Below are 18,933 nucleotides of genomic sequence, written 5' to 3'. Positions count from 1 at the left end.
TATCTCATGGTGGAAACTTAATAGATGGTAGCTGTTGTTATCAGTTGGCTCCAGTGGGTTATGTTATAATGACCACAGAGGGGCAAAATGGAACAATATGCGTGTAGGTGTTTGTGGCTGAGGATGCTAATGGATTGATTGCCAGTCATGCCCACTGATGAAGCGAGGATGTACAGTTTCAGATATGAAAACCTACTTCCTTCCCTTCCTCCCTCACCCGACTCTCTGCGCCTGCATTGTGTGTGGTTACCATAGCTATTGAAGCAAGAAAGTAAAAATGAAAAACTCCGTAAAACTCATGACTGAAATAACTATCAGCATTTTGGAGTATATTATCCCCTTCAAATTAACAGGCATATATACTTTACCTATATCCATGGATACATTATATACATTTTTTATGATGGGTGACACAAACACATATAAGTGTAACCTTTTTAAACTAAACTTTATTATGAAGTTCCTAGGATATAAACACGTTTGTATCCTATCTGATGGCTACATAGCTAGTAGCCAGTATACACAGAGTATGTTACTGAACTAATCCCAAAGTGTTGACATGAAGACTGTTTACAGTTTGAAGTGATTTTAAACAAAACCAGGCTGTATAATCTTTACATACATTTTGGAACACTTTCTTGGCTATTTTGTCAGGACATATTAAATTACTGTATTATAGGATATGTATGTTTCCTTCTGAATAAGAGCCACTTGCCAGATTGCTCTTCTGAAAGATTTTAAAAGTTACATTCTTACCACCAGTCATTGAGAATACTCATTTCCCCACCTAATTATTAATACCATACTTTTTCAGTGTGTCTGGTTTTATACTAGTAAAATAACATTATTTTCAATAGGTAATGAAATAAATGCATGCATATTTAAGGAGATGAAAGCTATTTTCATTCAGAGGGTTTTAACATTTCTTGTGAGGATGAACTTTTTCACCAACGGGTACAGCTGTTGCAGCTGCTGTTTTGCGAGAAGGCTGTTACAAAGGTTTTGCCTCTGTTTTGGCTGGAGTGGTTAAGATGTTTCATTGTGATTACTGTGTCAGACTGGTGGTTTTTCCTTTGGTTATTAATCTTTTCTCTATTTCAGGTTATGGACTATAACATTAATTTGGGAAAACACCTTCTCCCCTTGGTGGTTCAGGTGCTCAAATACTGCTCTTGTCCTCAGCTGCGACATTATTTCCAGCAGCCACCTCGCTGTTCCCTCTGGTCCCTAAAACCGCACATCCGGCAGATGTGGCTGAAGGCCTTGCTTGTCATCCTTTACAAGGTGAGCTGCCACAGTCTCTGCTTTTGGAGATGGGACAATTCCCCTGGTGAGTGCAGCCTCGGAGAACCTGCTGACTAGTGATTGTCAGTGCAGGCAGCTGTCTGATGAAGCAAGGCTGTGCCATTCTAGATACCAAAGCTTCCTTTCTCTGCTCCCCCTCCCACGTTTCTCCCTGTCTTTCTAAATACATGGTTCATATTTACTATAGATGTATAAGTTGAGAACCTGAAACTCCATGAAACCTATGACTGCAATAATTTACCAACAGTTTGGTGTTCTCTTAAGAGAACATCCTCAGAGACTGACGATGAGAATTTTGTAGGATAAAGCTTTAACCTTCAGAAGAATACTCATGATATGTAATTAGTGTTGAAAAGCAAACAGCTACTGAAATAAAAATAGAAAAGGGAGACCATATCATTTTATGTTCTAAAAATATTTAAAGCAAAAAATGATGAATTGTAGGGCATGTTCAGTGATTATTATTTATGTTCACAATCTCATATTTTATCTAAGTATGAATTAGTTTGCCAGAAAATAAGGAAGGGCATTCACCCATGAAATGTTTCTGCCAGATAATTTTCTTGAAAGCCAGTGGTTCAGGGCAAGAGGAAAGACGGTTATAATCAGAGTCTTGGAAAAAATATCTGGCCTGGTCAAGTGGACTGACTTATGCTTTGAATTAACCATTTGTGTTTCTCTCCCTCCACTTCCTTGCTTAGTACCCATACCGAGACTGTGAGATCAGCAAGATCCTGCTGCACCTGATTCACATCACAGTCAATACCCTCAATGCACAGTATCACAGCTGCAAGCCCCACGCCACTGCAGGACCTCTGTACAGTGACAACAGTAACATCAGCAGATACAGTGAGAAAGACAAAGGTACTTCCCATCTTAGAATTCCACCCCAAACTGAGCTCAGATGACAGTGTTTGTGTGTTTGTTTTGAGAGATAGGAAAACACCCCCAGATACCATTCTGGAGTCGCAAAAAAAAAAAATCACTGATTACTTTTTTAGTTTTCCCACTTTGCCATGAATATTACTAATGTTCTAATTGAACACTTGAGAGAAATAATCGGTATGTGTCCAAAGCCCTATCCTAATAGATAATTTTATAAAATAAGTTCTGCTGCTTGAGCCACAATACTAAGCCTTTTGTTGAGTCTTGGAAATATTCGTGGAGCATTCCTTTGTAGGTCTCTATTTTGCCCCCTGAACTTGGTGCTCATAGATTTTGAATGGAACCTCAGTGTGCCTTCCTTCTGGCTTCATTATGCAAAATGAACTAATTCAAGGCAGCAGAGGTGAAACAGTTGTGCTGCTTAGATTTAAATTACTTCCAGTATTGACACCCTTTCTATTAAGAGCTTCCTCTTAGAAGGCAGCAGAATGAAAACTTTAGCTAGAGTAAAATTATAGCCTAGCTGTTCGGTGAGAGGTGAAGCATGAAGGTGTCTCCTTAGTACCTGTTCCAGCACAGCTAGCCTTGGCCAAGGAGAAAGCTGAGTGCTTGGTGATCCTTGGTGGTGTTGGCACTGGCTGCCTTGCTGGGACTGCCCTAAATGTGTCTCCACAGGATGGAGTATATCCAGTGTGCTCTGGCTTGTTGCTGAAAGGTCTATGCATCTAGGGTATCCGTTGACACCCGGGTGAGAACCAAGCTGTGTGGGTTCCAGCATCAATCAGCTCCCTCCTGAAGCAGATCTAGGCTACTGGGTTAGGTCTTAGTCTCAGAGAGTTTAGATTCTGATAAGCTGCAGATGTTATCAATATGAGAATGTTTGGTCTAATCCTAGATAAACCTTTCTGGATAGGAAGTGCTATCTGCGGTCTTTATGTCTCTATCATACAGAGGCGTAGAATGGAAGCAGCAGTTACTTGCTTGGAAATCCGTATGTCAAAGGAGATTTTTTTTAAGGAATAATGAAATAAAACATTTTGTTGTATTTCCATACAAGTACGGGGATATAATAGGCATTTTCGTCTCTGTGGAAGTTCCCTCAGGAGTTTACATCCATTTTGATATTTAAGACCCATTTTTTCACTTGATTAAATAAATTAGTTTGGCTATTTCATCTACAGTTTCCTGTACTTGCTGACTCTTGTGTGCGGGAACAAATCTGTCCTTAAAACTCGTATCTGTCTCCCCTTCTTATAAGAAACTTTGAATTATCATAACCAATCACACAGGTAGACATACATATAGGACAGTTATTACAAATTCCAGTGATATTTAACTCCAGTAGTAGCCTATTTCCATTTACTGTAGTGGTAAATGCATTTTAATAGCTTTTTCTCTGGCCACTGGCTGGATGCCTTTGGACCTTTGGTAGAATGGAAGAAGAAAATCCGTTGAGTGAATTCCGTGGGTAGCAGCATAGCAGTCCCTTGCTCCTGACTGGGTTCTAGGGGCTGTGTTTGATTGCCAAGGGGTCAGACAGGGGTAGAAGCAAGGCCATGGAAATGAGCATACCAGGGACTCTTGTGAACTTCTGTCTGTGGAGTCCTAGGGCCACAAGGGCCAGAGGTTCTCTCTGGAAATCTTGGGAATCATCACACATGATGAACTCCTCAGAGAAGGGTCTTGCTCTAATGGGAGGAAATGTTATTTTCCGTTTCCTTTTTCCTTTGTTTCCTCTTTCAGTCCATGATCATTTGTGGAGCTTTTGAGATGACCAGTGGCTTTTCTGAGCTTTTTCTGTGTGTTGTGTGTTTCATTACCCAATGTAGAGTACAGTATTTTGCATTTACACAGTATAAGGTGCATGTACTGTTAGGCTGTGTCTATGCCAGTTCCCAAAACCCAGGGAGGCATATCTTTTTTTGGAAAGGGCAAGACTTGCAACACATGACATTTGATTTCCTTTGGCCAAATTAGCATGTTTGGACACCCATTGCTGGCAAGTTGAAGCAGTGTTATGGGTTCTTGGAATAAAGTAGCTGGCATCTGCGTGCCACCTGCTCTATGTACAGCAGAAATTGTCTCCAGGAGGACACTATGGACATCCTGAAATGCCTCTCTTAAAAATGCTGCCAAGTACCACATGGAAAATGATGGGCAATCTTGCAACAAGTGGCTTTGCTAGGTCATTTGTTGCCTGGATAAAACATCAATCCATGGCTAGGCTGAGGCTGGTGCTGAAATCAGTGCACGCCTTGTTTCTAAATGCTTTTGCTGAATTGCTTGTGTAGACACAGCCTAAGAGAGAATAACCTCTTAAGTGTAATTTTGACTTTCTCTCCCCAATTAGAAGAAGATAGTGTTTTTGATGAATCTGATATTCATGATACACCTACTGGACCCTGCCATAAAGAGTCTCAAACTTTTTTTGCAAGATTGAAAAGGATAGGCGGCAGCAAAATGGTGAAATATCAGCCGGTTGAGATGAATGTTCAGAGAAGTATGAATTTTTTCTCTTAGTAATTTTATGCAGAAATGTTGTACTCTACTGTTTGTTTGGGGTGAAATCTTAATTTTATTGTGTTACTACACATTTTAATACTGTTGATTTATATATCTATGTATGCACAGTGTATATATATACCTGATTATATATATACGTGAACGGACAGATACATCATTAGTGTCATGATCGTCTTTGAGGGCCATTGCTTGACTTGATTTGTTGCAAAACGTTTGCTTCTCTTCCACACAATTCAAATATGGTTGCCTAGATCTGCCTCAGCCAAAAACAAAATCCCCCTCTGCTGTGTATGAATGAATAGAGCTGAGGAATTAGTCCAAAGCCTGATTTTTCTAAATCAAATCTTAAATTGCCAGTTTGGGTTTCTTTCACTCCAACGTTTTCTGGTTTTTGAAATAAAATTGAATGTTACAAAAATTTGGCCAGAAAGTTGGTTTCGTGTTCTGGTGGATCTGGGATTGTGATCATGACTTATGCCAATTGTATGCCCAGGTACGAGGGGTTTATAAAAACAGGTGACAACTCAAAGTTAAATAGTACTAGCTTTCTCTGTTTTAATCAGGTGAAATAGAACTGGCTGAATATAGAGACACGGGCGCATTGCAAGACAGCCTTCTTCACTGTGTCAGAGAAGAAAGCATTCAGAAAAAAAAGCTGCGATCCTTAAAGCAAAAGTCTCTTGATATAGGGAACGCAGATTCCCTCTTGTTCACGTTAGATGAGCATCGCCGCAAGTCTTGTATTGACCGCTGTGACATAGACAAGCCTCCCGGTCAGGTGGCCTATCTGCCACAGAGACAGAGTGACCATGCGCGTTCTAGGCAGAACTCGGCCACGAGGCCCGACCCTATGGAGATCCCCGAGAACCCCGCCCTGGAGGGCCTTCAGGAACCGCGGAGGCCGGTGATCCCCGAAGTTCGGTTGAACTGCATGGAGACCTTTGAGGTGAAGGTGGACTCTCCGGGTAAGCCAGCCCCTAAAGAAGATTTAGATCTCATAGATTTGTCCTCGGATTCCACATCCGGCCCAGAGAAACACTCCCTCCTCTCCACATCTGACAGTGACTCTCTTGTCTTCGAGCCCCTTCCCCCTCTCAGAATAGTTGAGAGCGATGAAGAGGAGGAGGCGAGGAAGCAAGGAAATGATGGTCCCTCCAGTAAAAATACCACCTCTTCGCCCTCCACCCCCAGCCAGCCGTCTGTCCTCAGCCTCAGCACAACCCCCCTTGTGCAAGTCAGCGTAGAGGATTGCTCCAAAGACTTTGCTTCTACGGACTCAGGGAACAGCCAGCCAGCAGGCACCCAGGATGTCACTGTCGCAGCCCTGGAAGACCGGACAGACTCCCAGGAATTGTCCAAGCCAGAGGAGAGGCAAGAGTTCTCCTGTGGCAGCCCTTTGACGCTGAAGCAGAAGAGAGACCTTCTGCAGAAGTCAGTTGCCCTCCCCCAGATGTCGGTGGACGAGAGCCTGGAGCCCAGCACTGAGGAGGAGAGGCCTGGTGGGCTGGTGCCAAGTTCAGGGGTCAAGACTGTTCTCCTCAAAGTTCCGGAGGATGCTGAGAACCCAGCAGAAAGTGAGAAGCCTGATACCAGCGCCGAGTCTGACACAGAACAGAATCCCGAAAGGAAAGGGGAAGAGGATGGGACAGAGGAGTCAGAGTTCAAGATTCAGATCGTCCCCAGGCAGAGAAAGCAGAGAAAGATTGCTGTCAGTGCGATCCAGAGAGAGTACCTGGATATCTCCTTCAACATTCTGGACAAGCTGGGAGAGCAGAAGGATCCAGGTGAGCAGTGTCCCTTGTTCCTCCCAGCCCTGCTTCATGACATTCGGTAGGGTATTGGTACTGAATAGACATCACTTCTGGGTGTGCCAATATGATCATTTCACAGCCACTCTGAATCCATCCTACTGGGGAGAATGTTGCAATCACATGCAAGTCCACGGGCTCCCTAAATGCTTCTTCTATACTTGTTTCTAAACTCAGCAGTCCATTCTTGACCACCCTTGGCAGAAAGAAGCAATGGTTGCTTCAGATCAGGACATTCTAAATATCATTTCAACATGTTTTCCCCTGTCCAACTTGTGTGAACTAAGATCAGGTCTAAAGGAGGGATAGGCATAGAATAACAAAGCAAAATGTGCTTACAGTGACAAAGATTTTGTTGTATAATCCTTTTGGATTTTAAAAAAGATTTTAAAAGGCAGAGTGAGCAGAGTAGATAGAGTGAGAGAGAGAGAGAGAGAGAGGAGAGAAGGAATGAAAGAGGGATAGGGAAGAGAGACAGATGCCCTCGAAGTGGTACCCCAGATGGCTGTTATGGCTACCCTTGCTGCAGAACCAGGACTCTGTGCCTTCCACAGGGGCGGCAGAGCCCTTTAGGGTTCTGACATAGTTGCCAGATTTGGCACAGTCGCTCCCTTCCACTTCACTTGGCTTTCAGAATTCCGTGCTCTCTTCATTTGCTGCTTGTCCAGTTACTTTATTGACTCTACCTAATTTCCCCAGTGAGTACGTGTTCTGGAGTTTTCCCTCTTGGTCATTTGTCTTTCTTCATGGACACTCACTTTCTTGTGGTCTCATCCTAGTTTTATGGCTTAGCAACTAAAAGATTGAAAGCTGAAGAAAAAATTCCTGGCTTCAAGAATCTTGGTGTTTATCTTACAATAATTTGTTTCTTTTAAGATAAAGGCAGGTGTTTGGCCCACTGGTGAAGACACCCGTGTCCCGCATTTTGGTACCTGGCTCAGTCTCTGGCTTCTGAGTCCAGCTTCCTGCTAACATAGACTGTGGGAGGCAACAGGAGATGGCTGAGGCAGGGGGTTACCACCACCCACTTAGCTCGCACAAGCTGTTGTATATGCATTTGGATAGTGAGCCAGTACAAGGGAGAGCTCTCTTTATCTTCCTCTCAAGTAAATTTCTAAAATTTAAAGATGTAGTCAGGATGTTAATAATCATACCCAAAGTCCTAAATTCACTGTAAGCTTTCTCATTTTCTGTTGTGTATGGGGTTGTTATGCCAGAATTGCAGCCCACATAGAATAGAGGCAAATCAGGACCGAGAGACAGAGCGCATGTGTCTGCACAGTGGTTAGGGGAAAATGCCTGAGAAAAGAATATGCTCGGACCCTTTTGCTTACAGGTCCTTATCTAGGAGTTATTTGATTTTTCTTTTTGAATAAATATGTATTTATTTTTATTTGAAAGTCAGATTTATTGAGAGAAAGAGAGATCTTCCTTCCTCTGGTTCACTCCCCAAATGATGACAATGGCTGGAGTTGAGCTGATCCAAAGACAGGAGCCAGGAGCTTCCCCCTGGTCTTCCACTAGGTGCAGACGCTGAGGGGTACATTGGGACATCCTCCACTACTTTCCCAGACTATATGCACGACATTGGATAGGAAGTGGAGCAGCTGGGACACAAACCAACACCCATATAGGATACTGGCACTTGCAGGTGGAGGATTAGCCAATTGAGCCAGCACACTGGCTCTTTTTCTTTCTTCCTTTCTTTCTTTCTTTCTTTCTTTCTTTCTTTCTTTCTTTCTTTCTTTCTTTCTTTCTTTCTTTCTTTCTTTCTTTCTTCCTTCCTTCCTTCCTTCCTTCCTTCCTTCCTTCCTTCCTTCCTTCCTTCCTTCCTTAGATTTTCTTCATTTTTTACTGGAAAGGCAGATATACAGAGAGGAGGAGAGACAGAGAGGAAGATCTTCCATCTGCTGGTTTATTCCTCAAGCGGCCACAATGGCTGAAGCTGACCCAATCCAAAACCAGGAGCCAGGAGTCTCTTCTGGGTCTCCCACATGGGTGCAGGGTCCCAAGGTTTTGGGCCGTCCTCAACTGATTTCCCAGGCCACAAACAGGAAGCTGAATGGCAGGCAGGGACACTGGGATTAGAACTGGTGCCCATAATGGATCCCAGCACGCTCAAGGCGAGAACTTTAGCTGCTAGGCCATGGTGCCTGGCCCAGCTCCTTTTATTTCTGACAATTGAGTGAGCTTAATATTATACAGTAACCAAACAGCATCCTTTATTTATATGTTTGGGTGAACACATGGTGGGTTGCTCTGTGGCAAGCCTATGAGAAAGATGGGATTGACATGTTACTAAGATTGAAGACTTTAAGCCATTTGTGGGAGAGGGCATCTCACTGAATGACAGCATGGCAGAATCAGGGTCCCTCACAATCTGCCAGGTAGCTAGGAGCTTCTTCTGGTAGCTTGCCAGGTAGTGAGAGATGTCTAGTTCTTACTGTATAATACTGCTGAAAATAATAAGAAAGTTTCCTTAGAACTTCTGCCACGACAGGTCATCAGACTTTTCAGAAAGTGCTCAAGAATAGTCAGAAATTACTTAAATCAGCTTGATAGATTAATATTGTGGATAGACCAATAGGATAATAGTACACGTAGGAAATATTCCACTGCAGATCAACCGTGATCAAATACAAGAAAACAATGCAATGTCTCTTGCTTACCTAATAAAATATAACATATGAACTGAGAGTGAGCATTTATGTTAGACGCAGTGTCTACTCTTAAGTTGCTTCTGGCTATTAAAGTTGAAAGGCAAGTGAACAGTTACACTGTTGTGTGGCTAAGTTTGGAAAAGGTTAAGGACAAGGTGCTGTGTAGTTATAAGAAAGTCATTTGACCCAATGGTTTTGTTTGTATTTTGGGGAAGGGAAAAGGGTCCTGGAAACCTCCTTGAAGTGCAATTTTCTATGTAAATTGAGTTAGAAGTGATGGGTAGTAAATTGTAGGACAGAGGTGGAGGTAGGGGAATGAACCTTAAGCAGCTGTAGATGTTAGATGAAACAGAGTTGGCATGGTCAAGGGCTCTGCTCTGAGCGTGCTGAGCTTTGGCTCTGGGATTGTGTGAACTTCAGTCTCCAAGAAGCAAGCACTTAGCTGCAGAGTGTAATATGGCATCAGCTGTCCGTGGACTGGGAACCTGCTATATATGTAATTCCATTAAAACAGTTATTAGGACAAGAAAGTATATGAAGATTGCAACATGCTTTTGAAGGGAAAGATTCAATAATATCTTCTGTTTGTAGATCCTTCTGCGAAAGGACTTTCGACTTTGGAAATGCCACGAGAATCCTCCTCTGCACCTACATTAGAAGCAGGTGTGCCGGAAACAAGTAGCCATTCTTCCATAACAAGTAAGATCTCTGGTGATCGTTGCGCCTCACATTGATTTTGGAGCATAGTCTGCTGTATTGTTATCAACTTTAGGAGTTTTAATTTTTTCTCTCACTTTTTAAAACGAATGTGTTAGCTTCCTTGTTATTTGCTGTTAGCCTGAGAGATGCCATTAGCCACTGTGTCCATGTCTCAAGTGTTTGACAAATCACTGTGGTTACTGATTGGCAAGAAATCTAACTATTTGTTCAATAATCACTGAATTTTAGTATATTACTAGCCTATACATAAAACATGGAGCTGATTTTGGGATGGGTGGAAAACATTTTCTATGATAGAATTTGCATAAAAACCTTCATTTAATTCAAATCACCTTCTCCACAGACATTTTATTGAGGTTGTCAGAAAGTTAATGCATTATTGACTCCAAAGTTGTGATTTAATCTATTCCCTCTGAACGAGAAAATAAAGATATCCTGGCCTGTGCCAGGATAACAGGGATCAAGGGTTTTCACATTTCCTTTTGTTATTGGGGTCCTAGATTCTGTCTCTGAGAAGTCTGAATTTCACTGAAGGTCCCCAGGAGCGTCCGTGTGGCTCTGTGAAGCCAGTTAAGAGACTTCAAAGGCACAGCTTCTGCACACCTTTGTCACACGTGCCCACAAGCTTTGTGTTCCGTGGGGATGCCACCTAAACAGCTACTGAAGTTTCATTTGATCATCTTTTGAAATGAGCATGGTGCTAATAAACCAAGTAAAAGATTCTAAAGGCTGGACTGGTAGAACGGAACGTCATCATCTTCATTATCCGTTCATTCACTTGTTCCTCATGCGTGCATTCATTCAGCGGCTACTCACGTGTGTCTGCTGGTTGCCAGACACTGTGCGTGGCACTGGGATCAAAAGTGAACAAGATACCCCTTGCTCTGAAGGCATTTACAAGTACAGCATGCATCTTAGCAACCATTTATTGAATGCCCATCAAGTGCCAGTCACTGTACCCATTGGTTCACATATATTGTTATCCATTCCAATCCTCATCAGCATTGCATGGCAGATCATATTCATTCCCATCTTCTAGATGAGCAAACTGAGGTTCAAAAAAGCTGAATGGCTTGCCCCAAGTCATGTAGATGCTAAGTGATAGATGGAGAAATTTATACTAGTTCTCTTAGATTTTTGAGCTCATTTTTTTAAGTTTCCCTCAAATTCACATGTGATAGATATATCAACATTCCAAGAAATTGTTTCCAAATGACAATTATTTGTCCTTTAGGAAAGCAGAGAACAACTACCTGTGAATCTAATTGTTCTTTGTTTATCACAAAAGATCTCTTTGAGAATGTTAAGTACCCACTTTTATTTGTTTCTTAAGTACTTGCCCCCACTGTAAGGATTTCCTATCTTTTTAAATTATTTGAAAGTCAGAGTTAAGGAAAGGGAGAGATAGGATCTTCTATAGCAGGTTCGCTCCCCAGTTGGCTGTAACAGCAAACTCTTGGGCAGATTGAAGCCAAGAGTTTCTTCCAGATATTCCCCGTGGATGCACAAGCCCAGGAACTTGGGCCAGCTTCTGCTGCTTTTTTCAAACCATTAGCAGGGAGCTGGGTTGAAAGTGGAGCAGCCAGGACTCAGAGCAATACCCAGTTGGGGTGCCAGCATTACAGGTTGCGGCTCTGCCTGCCCTGCCTCAACCCTGGGCCCTCAAATGGCCATTTTTAAGGCCACACACTAAAATCATGAAAATGTGTTTTTCTTCAAATTTACATGTCATCTTAAGAAAGATAGTGGTGTCTAATGAGAATTCCAAGTGAAGTCAGTGCAACTTTGGCACTAGTTAAATTTATCATTCACTGAATGTGTCAAGTGTGTCCCAATCCTAAGCCACGATAAATCCAGTGCATCGTTAGATCTCTGCTCTTCCTCTGCTTGCCATGATCAGCGTACATTTTGCAGCTCTTGGTGGTTTGCTCTTGGAGGTGTGATAGCAGGTGCTTCACCCCCTGAGCTGAGCGTTATGGGTTTTCAGTCCCAAGGAATTTTCCAGTCTTTAAAACAACTGAGAAACTGGAAAATGTGTTAAATCTTATAGGGTTTAATTCCTCCTTTGATTATGTTTGGTAGGTACTATTAATTTTTACATTGATTAAATCTCTTAGATTTCTAATTTTTAATTTATCAGTGACTCGTGAAATTATAAATTTTATCAATCAACCAAAAGCAAACAGCAAACAAAGAGAGATTAACTTGAGTAGTCATTTCCATGAATTCGATTAATATGAACTCCAAGACACAACTGTTCTCATCACATTCCTCTCTTTTGATCAGCCTTATCAGCTAGTTATTTTGTAGTTAAATGTACCATGACTACCATTAATCAAACAGCATGCTAATTAACATTAAAAACAATGTTCTAATGGATTTCATATCACACCAAGTTACTGCCTTGGTACCATGATTGCGAAACCTCTGTGTAACGTTTACAGCTTTCCAGGGACCATGCCAGCATCCTGGTTCCTACCATCCCCTTCTTTGTGATGTACTTCATAGCTTTGATTTTTGAATTTACATTTGGAAGGGTGTATATAGCCACAGATGCCAAATACCCAATGTCTGGGGCCGTGTAGGAAAGCAACGTTGGGAATTCTATTTCATTGGCCCTGGGTGGGATGGTGGCATCAGGCATCAGGCCATGTTCCTATGCTAGGGTGCGCTGGCATAAATGTGCTGCATTGTTTTCCGGTCTGGAAATGCCTGTAACATTTTGCTGTTGGAATTTTTGTCAGTGCCTCACTGCAGGATAAAAAGAAATTACCACCATTTTCTGAAGCAAAGATGTTGACAAGACTGTACTTACAGAATGGTATTTGCTTCACACTTTTCCAACAGCAGGCAGAGGCTCACACAGAGGCTGGACACAGCATGGCTTTGGCGTTGACATATTTAGGTTCCAGGATCACTTCTGTGGCTGGCTGATTCCAAGAAACATTTCATTTGATTCCATTTCTTGCTGTAAAATTTGAGGTTTTGATGTGTTATCCTACTCTGAGATGTCAGTGTGTATACAGACACACATTGTGCACACAGGCTTATATACATGGGGACGTCATAGAGACGGCATGAAGACTGCAGCTATGAATACAAAAGCCACACTATACGAAGTGAGGCTATACATGCCATATAGTAAGTGTCCTTTGCCTTCAGTTCTTGTTGGAACACAGCAGAGTGTATTTATTAAAACAAAGAATCCTGTTTCATTCCTTTGTAAGCTGTGCACTGGGCACTGTCGCTGTCATGGCTGTGTGAAGGCAGGCACCCAGGATTTGCTAGTGTGTTTCACTTGGATAGCCTCATGTCATTTGCCAGCATTGCAAGCAGCGAATGGAGGTTCAATTGTGATTCTGTATGTGTGTGTAGAGCCTTTGTGTGTGGTGGGGATTTTTCCCCCTAGTAATCATCTCCTAATTTCCTCCATTTAGCTCAGTATAGACAGATGAAAAGGGGATCCCTGGGAGTTCTGACAATGAGCCAGTTAATGAAGCGGCAGCTGGAACATCAGTCTAGCGCCCCTCATAACATCAGCAACTGGGACACTGGTGGGTCAAGCTTTTTCTTCTTGTTTTACCTCTCAGATTAGCTAACGTCACTTTCTCTGTGTCCACTCTGCTCCCTTATTAAAACAGTAGATTTTTTTTCTCTCACGTTCTTTGGTTCACGGAATTTTTTGCAGAAAGCATCTAAGGTGATTAATAAGACTGTTAACACTTTGAAGGTGTTTTGGGGTGTTATGTTCTCCCTTCTAAGCTAGACCAATTCTCTTATTTTTCCTCTGTAAGACCTAGATTCCAGATATTAGAGTATCTATCTGGGGAAGAGGAAGTGAAACCACAGTTTCATGATGCAAAAGATTTTTTAAAACAAAAAAATTCAGGTTTTCAATATCCTCTATTTTATAAGCTGTTAAGTAAAATATAAAGGAATAGTTATGGTAATAACAATAGAAATAACAAATGCCACCTTGGTGAGACAGTGGTGAACTGCTGGCAGGTGTGTGGAGAAGAACTGTGAGCTGTGGTCAGTAGAGCTACCTGTTGGCAGCCTCATCATGTGAGAAGGGCTGCACCCAACCTCAGTTTCAAAGTCAGGGTTGACTGCTGCGATGCGTCTGTTCCTTTGAAAACTGTTTGTATCTGAAGTTAATTCCAAAAATGGAATTGTTCTGCAATAAGAACAAGAATTCTGTAACACAGGCATGCCCTGACCTAGACTTCCTTGGCATGTTCTGCGCACAAACTGTCCCTGCCATAATCCTCTGAAATGCCTGCCTCCCGCTTAAAAACATTGAGTCATTTGATTTAGGAGCCATTATACATGAAGGCCCTTCAAACCATGTGTGCAACATGAAGGGCTTAATGCCATGAGGAGCTCTAAAGGCCAACACTGGGCCTCTTTCAGTACCTTGGTTAGTACTTTCTGGCTACGCAAATAGGAGATTGTTTTAATATTCTTCCTTATGACCAGGAAATTCAATGTCTACAAAACTCCAAATCTTGAGATTATTTTTTCAAAGCCATATTTTTATATGCATGTCATCAACCCTTGTTACTGTTCAAACAATGGTGGAGAGCTAATGTGGATTAGTTCTACGTGCCAAACCCAATGTCACATTTAACAAGGAGTTTTAGGTCTCCTGAACTTTGTGCAGTTCTAAATATTGTACGGGGCTTGATTTTTTCCTTTTATTTTATTGACACGTACTAGTAAGCAGTGAGCAGCCGAAGGCCAACAGGCAAGGGAGAGAGGGAGACGAGATTGTGTTGCCAGCATCCACTGCTAAGGGCTGTTTTTCTCTCTGCTGAGACAGAGCAGTGTGGCACAGTGAGAGTGGCTCTTGCTTGGTTGGGTCTGCTGTCGCTAAATGCTCAGGCTCCCTGAGATTGACCTGGCAGCTCTGAAAACTATCGTACTTGGCTGCTGTTTTCCTTAGTGAGTAGCTCTGCCCAAGTTAATCAGTCTAGATTCTGATGGATTGATTGATTCAGTAGAGTTATTATTTTCTAATCCCAATTTCAAAATAGACAAATGTACATGATACCAGATTACCTATTTAACTAAAGTTTTCACTCTTCAGCCAGACTCCATTCTTGTTCATGTCACTCTGGTTTCTTATTACAACTTGTCATTTACATAATGTCTGAATTTTTTCCAGCTGAGTTTTCCATCCCCTGAGTCCTCTAGTCACCCCGTCTTATCAGAACTTCATCCCAGCATTTTTTATTTCAGTCATGCTGATAAAAAGTACTTCTCAGAGTGGAGCCCACAGGAGGGCCTGAGAGCTTGTATCACGATGCCAGGTGGCACGTTGCAGTAAAGCACACATGTTGACTCGGTGGCTCAGTCTGCACAAGAATGAGTCTGGTCATGTGGACATGGACACACTGAGAACACAGCCTAGCTTGTGGGTTGAGGCCCATCCACCTTGGCACACGCCTGCTTGCATGCAGAACGGCTGCCTCTCTCCATCGTACACAGCTAGGTGTTCCACCTCTTTGCCTCATCTTTCCTATCCCTGCCTGCTTATTCTGGTTCCCATCCCTCCAGTGAAACCATAACATTCCCTTCTACCAGTTCCACATGTTTTCTGTATGACTTTTCTGACCATTGTTCCCAGAATGTGTTGACTTATTTGCATAAAACATTTGTTTCATGATCGTGACATTAGTCTCCCATTTCATATCAGGAGACGTGAGATTTGAGCTTTTGGCAGTGGTGTGGAGGAGGGAGTGATGGGGGGAGTTATGAAATTTCTCAGAATGGTTTTAAATGTCCCCTGCTTTTGGTTGTATTGTATGTAACGGAATGGCAGGTTTGTAGTAAAAATCCAGATAATTCTGTCCTAATATAAAAATTGCATCCTTCCATGTTAATCATTAACAATAACAATGACCCCACAAAAGCCCCTGAGTGATAACTGGTTCTGTTTCTTGTACTGTGTATTGTATTGAAATTGATCACACTGAAGACTGAAATGCCCTATTTATCCACAGAACAGATACAGCCTGGGAAACGCCAGTGTAATGTGCCAATGTGCCTCAACCCTGACCTGGAGGGACAGCCGCTGAGAATGAGAGGTTAGTGAGTCACACAGCCTCGGGAGCTGAGGAGACCTGTGGGCACCCCAGGGTCCCAGCAGCCACTAAGCTCCTCTCAGCCACTCCTCTCCAGCCTTTGCCCACCTGCCTGCAGGGACTGGGGACTTGCGGTGTCTCATGTTTGAACAAGACCAACAGAAAACTCTCCCAAAGAATGACTTTATAACCCTTGGAGCCATGTAAAACAAGTATAGTCTTTCCCCTATCATGTTTTGAATTTTAGGAAATAGCCATGCATTGCTTTTTCTGCCTTTCAGTAAACTAGACAGCTGTAGGTTCTCTAGTATTCCTCCTAATACAGATCATTTTCCATATTGTCCTTTACCTACTCTTCTGAGCATGGTCCAGCTTCTCTGTGGTTCTTCTAGAATGTTCAGATCCTCATTTCTTTCCAGCTGTCTAATGTACTGAGACCACACACTTAACCACACAGCTTTCTCATGGGAGAACCCTGAATGTAAATCTGTTCTGAGATCACCAGAATAGTATCAGAATTCAGCCCATGAATATTAATGACAAAAGTAGCTGATCATGACTTTTGTTCTTTTTCTTATTCAGAAGTTAGGTAAGCCTACCACTGGTAAAACAACAACAAGAAATTAAGACTGCATCCCTAAAGAAAAGCAAACCCACTTTCCTAGACCTTATCCCTCTTCGAGTTCTCCAAAAGAAGGTGTTTTTGTCTGGGTTTTGCTAATACTTGGAAATTGAATAGCAGATTTGACCCTTGTGTTAAATGCAGTAAGACATCTCTCATCTGTGTCAGGGAAAGCTTCTGTGAGCTCAAAACAGGGTGGAGGAATAAGCTCTGGTGCTTGTTCATGAACTAGTGACTCAGTAGCCACCGAGGTTGAATGAGAGCATGGCAACAAGGCTGGAAAGTTGGCCTCTGTCACATAATTGCATTAGTGCATTGGGGTCTGATGTGTACATACATGTGTGGAAGCTTTGAGACAAATGGACCATTTCATGGTTTCTCCTAGCTACAAGATTCCCAAGGGAATTTTTTTTTATTAACCTCCCCAGTTCTGAAGTTGAGCTTTGGCAGTAGTTGCCTCTTTGGGTTTCTGAGGTCACTCTGTGTCTGCTTTGAGTGCTGGGTATTTGCAGGAGGGGTTGGGGGGACCCAGGAGTGAGAGCTTTGGCAGCAGCCAGGAGATGATACGCTCTGCTCTCTCGGTGCAGACTTGGCATGATTCAGTTGACAAAAGGGGAGAGGAGACCCAAGACTTCCTTTCTGCGTTCTCCCACTTCTGGATTGGGAGTCTTTGTTCTGCCTTCAGCAGCAGTGTTCAGGAGTCCATGTCCTCGGCTTATGTTGGCCTGCAGGTGGCTGCTTTAGCAGGCAGCTGCTGTAAGCACTCCACCAAGAAAGACAACTTCATGATGCTGTGGCAAAAAATATGTCCTCCTTGGCATTTGTATTTGGTAAGGATTGATTTGGGGCTGCCAAAAACTTCTGGTCTCCCTCTTCTCCAAAATTGTGTTTACCATACCAATGTTGATTGCATTTAAGAAGTGAGGAGTTTTGAATTTAAACTTCATATATTTTGGTTTCTTCGAGAAGCTTCTTCTGTTTACAATACTATCTAATCATCAGTTGACCTATTTTTTTCATTTTGTGCAATTCATTGATTTATAATTATATTTGTCTTCAAGTCACAATAATATCTGTATGAAATAATCAGAGATCTTTGTTAATAAGGCTCTTAGGGTTAGAAAAAAAATGTTGTCTCAGATCTGACCAACACAGCAGTAAAGCTTGGACCTCCCCTTGGGATCCTGGAGGGTGTCTGCAATGGGCCCAGGTTTGGCTAAGCCACTGTTTACAATATTGGCATCCCGTATCAAAGTGCCAGTTGGAATTCCAGCATCCCATTAATACATGTGGAAAACAGCAGATGACACCCCAGAACCCCTGGACTCTCTCCTGCCTACATCGGAGAGCCAGGCAGAATTCTGAATTCCAGGTTTGGGCTTCGCTCATTCAGGCTCTTGTGGCCGTTGGGAAGTGAACCAGAGGATGGAAGATCTCTCTTTTTCTTCAACCCCTCCCCTGTGTTACCCTGCATTTCAAAATAAAAATGAATCTTTTAAATAAAGTGACAGAGAGATACTTTACTTGTTGTCTGAATTTACATGACCTGATTTGTACAAGTGTAAGCAGAATTTGCCGCCTTGTTCCAGGCAGGGCAGGGCAGGGTTGTTTGTAGTGTGGAAGCGTCTTGACCATTCAGGCCTTTAGTTCTACGCTTTCCTCTCAGGTACAAACACATGGGCCACCTGGTTTAAGGAAAGAAGTCATAGGATTTTGTTTTCATCTTCTAGTTGCCAGTTCCTTGATGTGAAACAGATTTTTTAGTGACTGTGGATTCTCTACCTTCTCTCCTATGGGAAGAACCCATTACTGTGCAGCAAGAGTGGGGCGCCTTTTCTCTGCCTGTGGCCATTTGGGTATTTACAACATACTTCATCATCCAGCCTCCTCCTTCTTCTTAAGATCTCTTTTATTTATTTGAAAGGCAGAATTAAAGAGAGAGAGAAATCTTCCATCCACTGGTTCTCTCTCTAAATGGTGGCAACAGCTGGTGGTGGTTCAAGCTAGAGTCAGGAGCCACTAATTCCATCTGGTTTGACAGTGGCAGAGTGCCAGACACTGCCTTGCCAGGAGCATCAGAGAACTGGGTGTAAAATAGCAACCAGGCACCAACCCGGTTCTTTGATATGGACTGTCAGCATCCTAGGTGGAAGTTTAACACACACAGGCTTTCTTAATAGAGAAGAGCCCCCCCCCTCCCCACCACCTCTCTCCAAATGTGCTCATTACTGCCAAGTGTTGTCCACGATCCTGCCTCTGGTTCCTTGGATGGCACAAAAACCCAGCTTTAAATGCTAAAGGAGTGACTGGCTGGGCAGATCCTT

General features: G+C 42.7%; 1 protein-coding gene across 10 annotated transcripts in view; it reads left to right on the top strand.

Moving 5' to 3' along the window:
- The window catches only part of UNC79 (unc-79 homolog, NALCN channel complex subunit), a 261,393-nt gene that overhangs the window by 182,350 nt on the left and 60,110 nt on the right, over positions 1 to 18,933 (top strand). For 8 of the 10 annotated variants that reach the window (XM_058655399.1, XM_058655396.1, XM_058655404.1 and 5 more), the window contains 7 exons: positions 1,102 to 1,284; positions 2,007 to 2,169; positions 4,541 to 4,690; positions 5,277 to 6,497; positions 9,773 to 9,880; positions 13,339 to 13,455; positions 15,907 to 15,990. In XM_058655399.1, the coding sequence (XP_058511382.1) occupies positions 1,102 to 1,284; positions 2,007 to 2,169; positions 4,541 to 4,690; positions 5,277 to 6,497; positions 9,773 to 9,880; positions 13,339 to 13,455; positions 15,907 to 15,990 (2,026 nt within the window). The remainder of the gene's footprint in view (positions 1 to 1,101; positions 1,285 to 2,006; positions 2,170 to 4,540; positions 4,691 to 5,276; positions 6,498 to 9,772; positions 9,881 to 13,338; positions 13,456 to 15,906; positions 15,991 to 18,933) is intronic. The other 2 variants (XM_058655401.1, XM_058655406.1) reach the window with 1 other exon arrangement.

Source organism: Ochotona princeps, chromosome 26 (assembly GCF_030435755.1).
Source record: "Ochotona princeps isolate mOchPri1 chromosome 26, mOchPri1.hap1, whole genome shotgun sequence".
NCBI classification, from domain to species: Eukaryota; Metazoa; Chordata; class Mammalia; order Lagomorpha; family Ochotonidae; genus Ochotona; species Ochotona princeps.
This window is presented reverse-complemented; position numbering and strand designations above follow the sequence as displayed.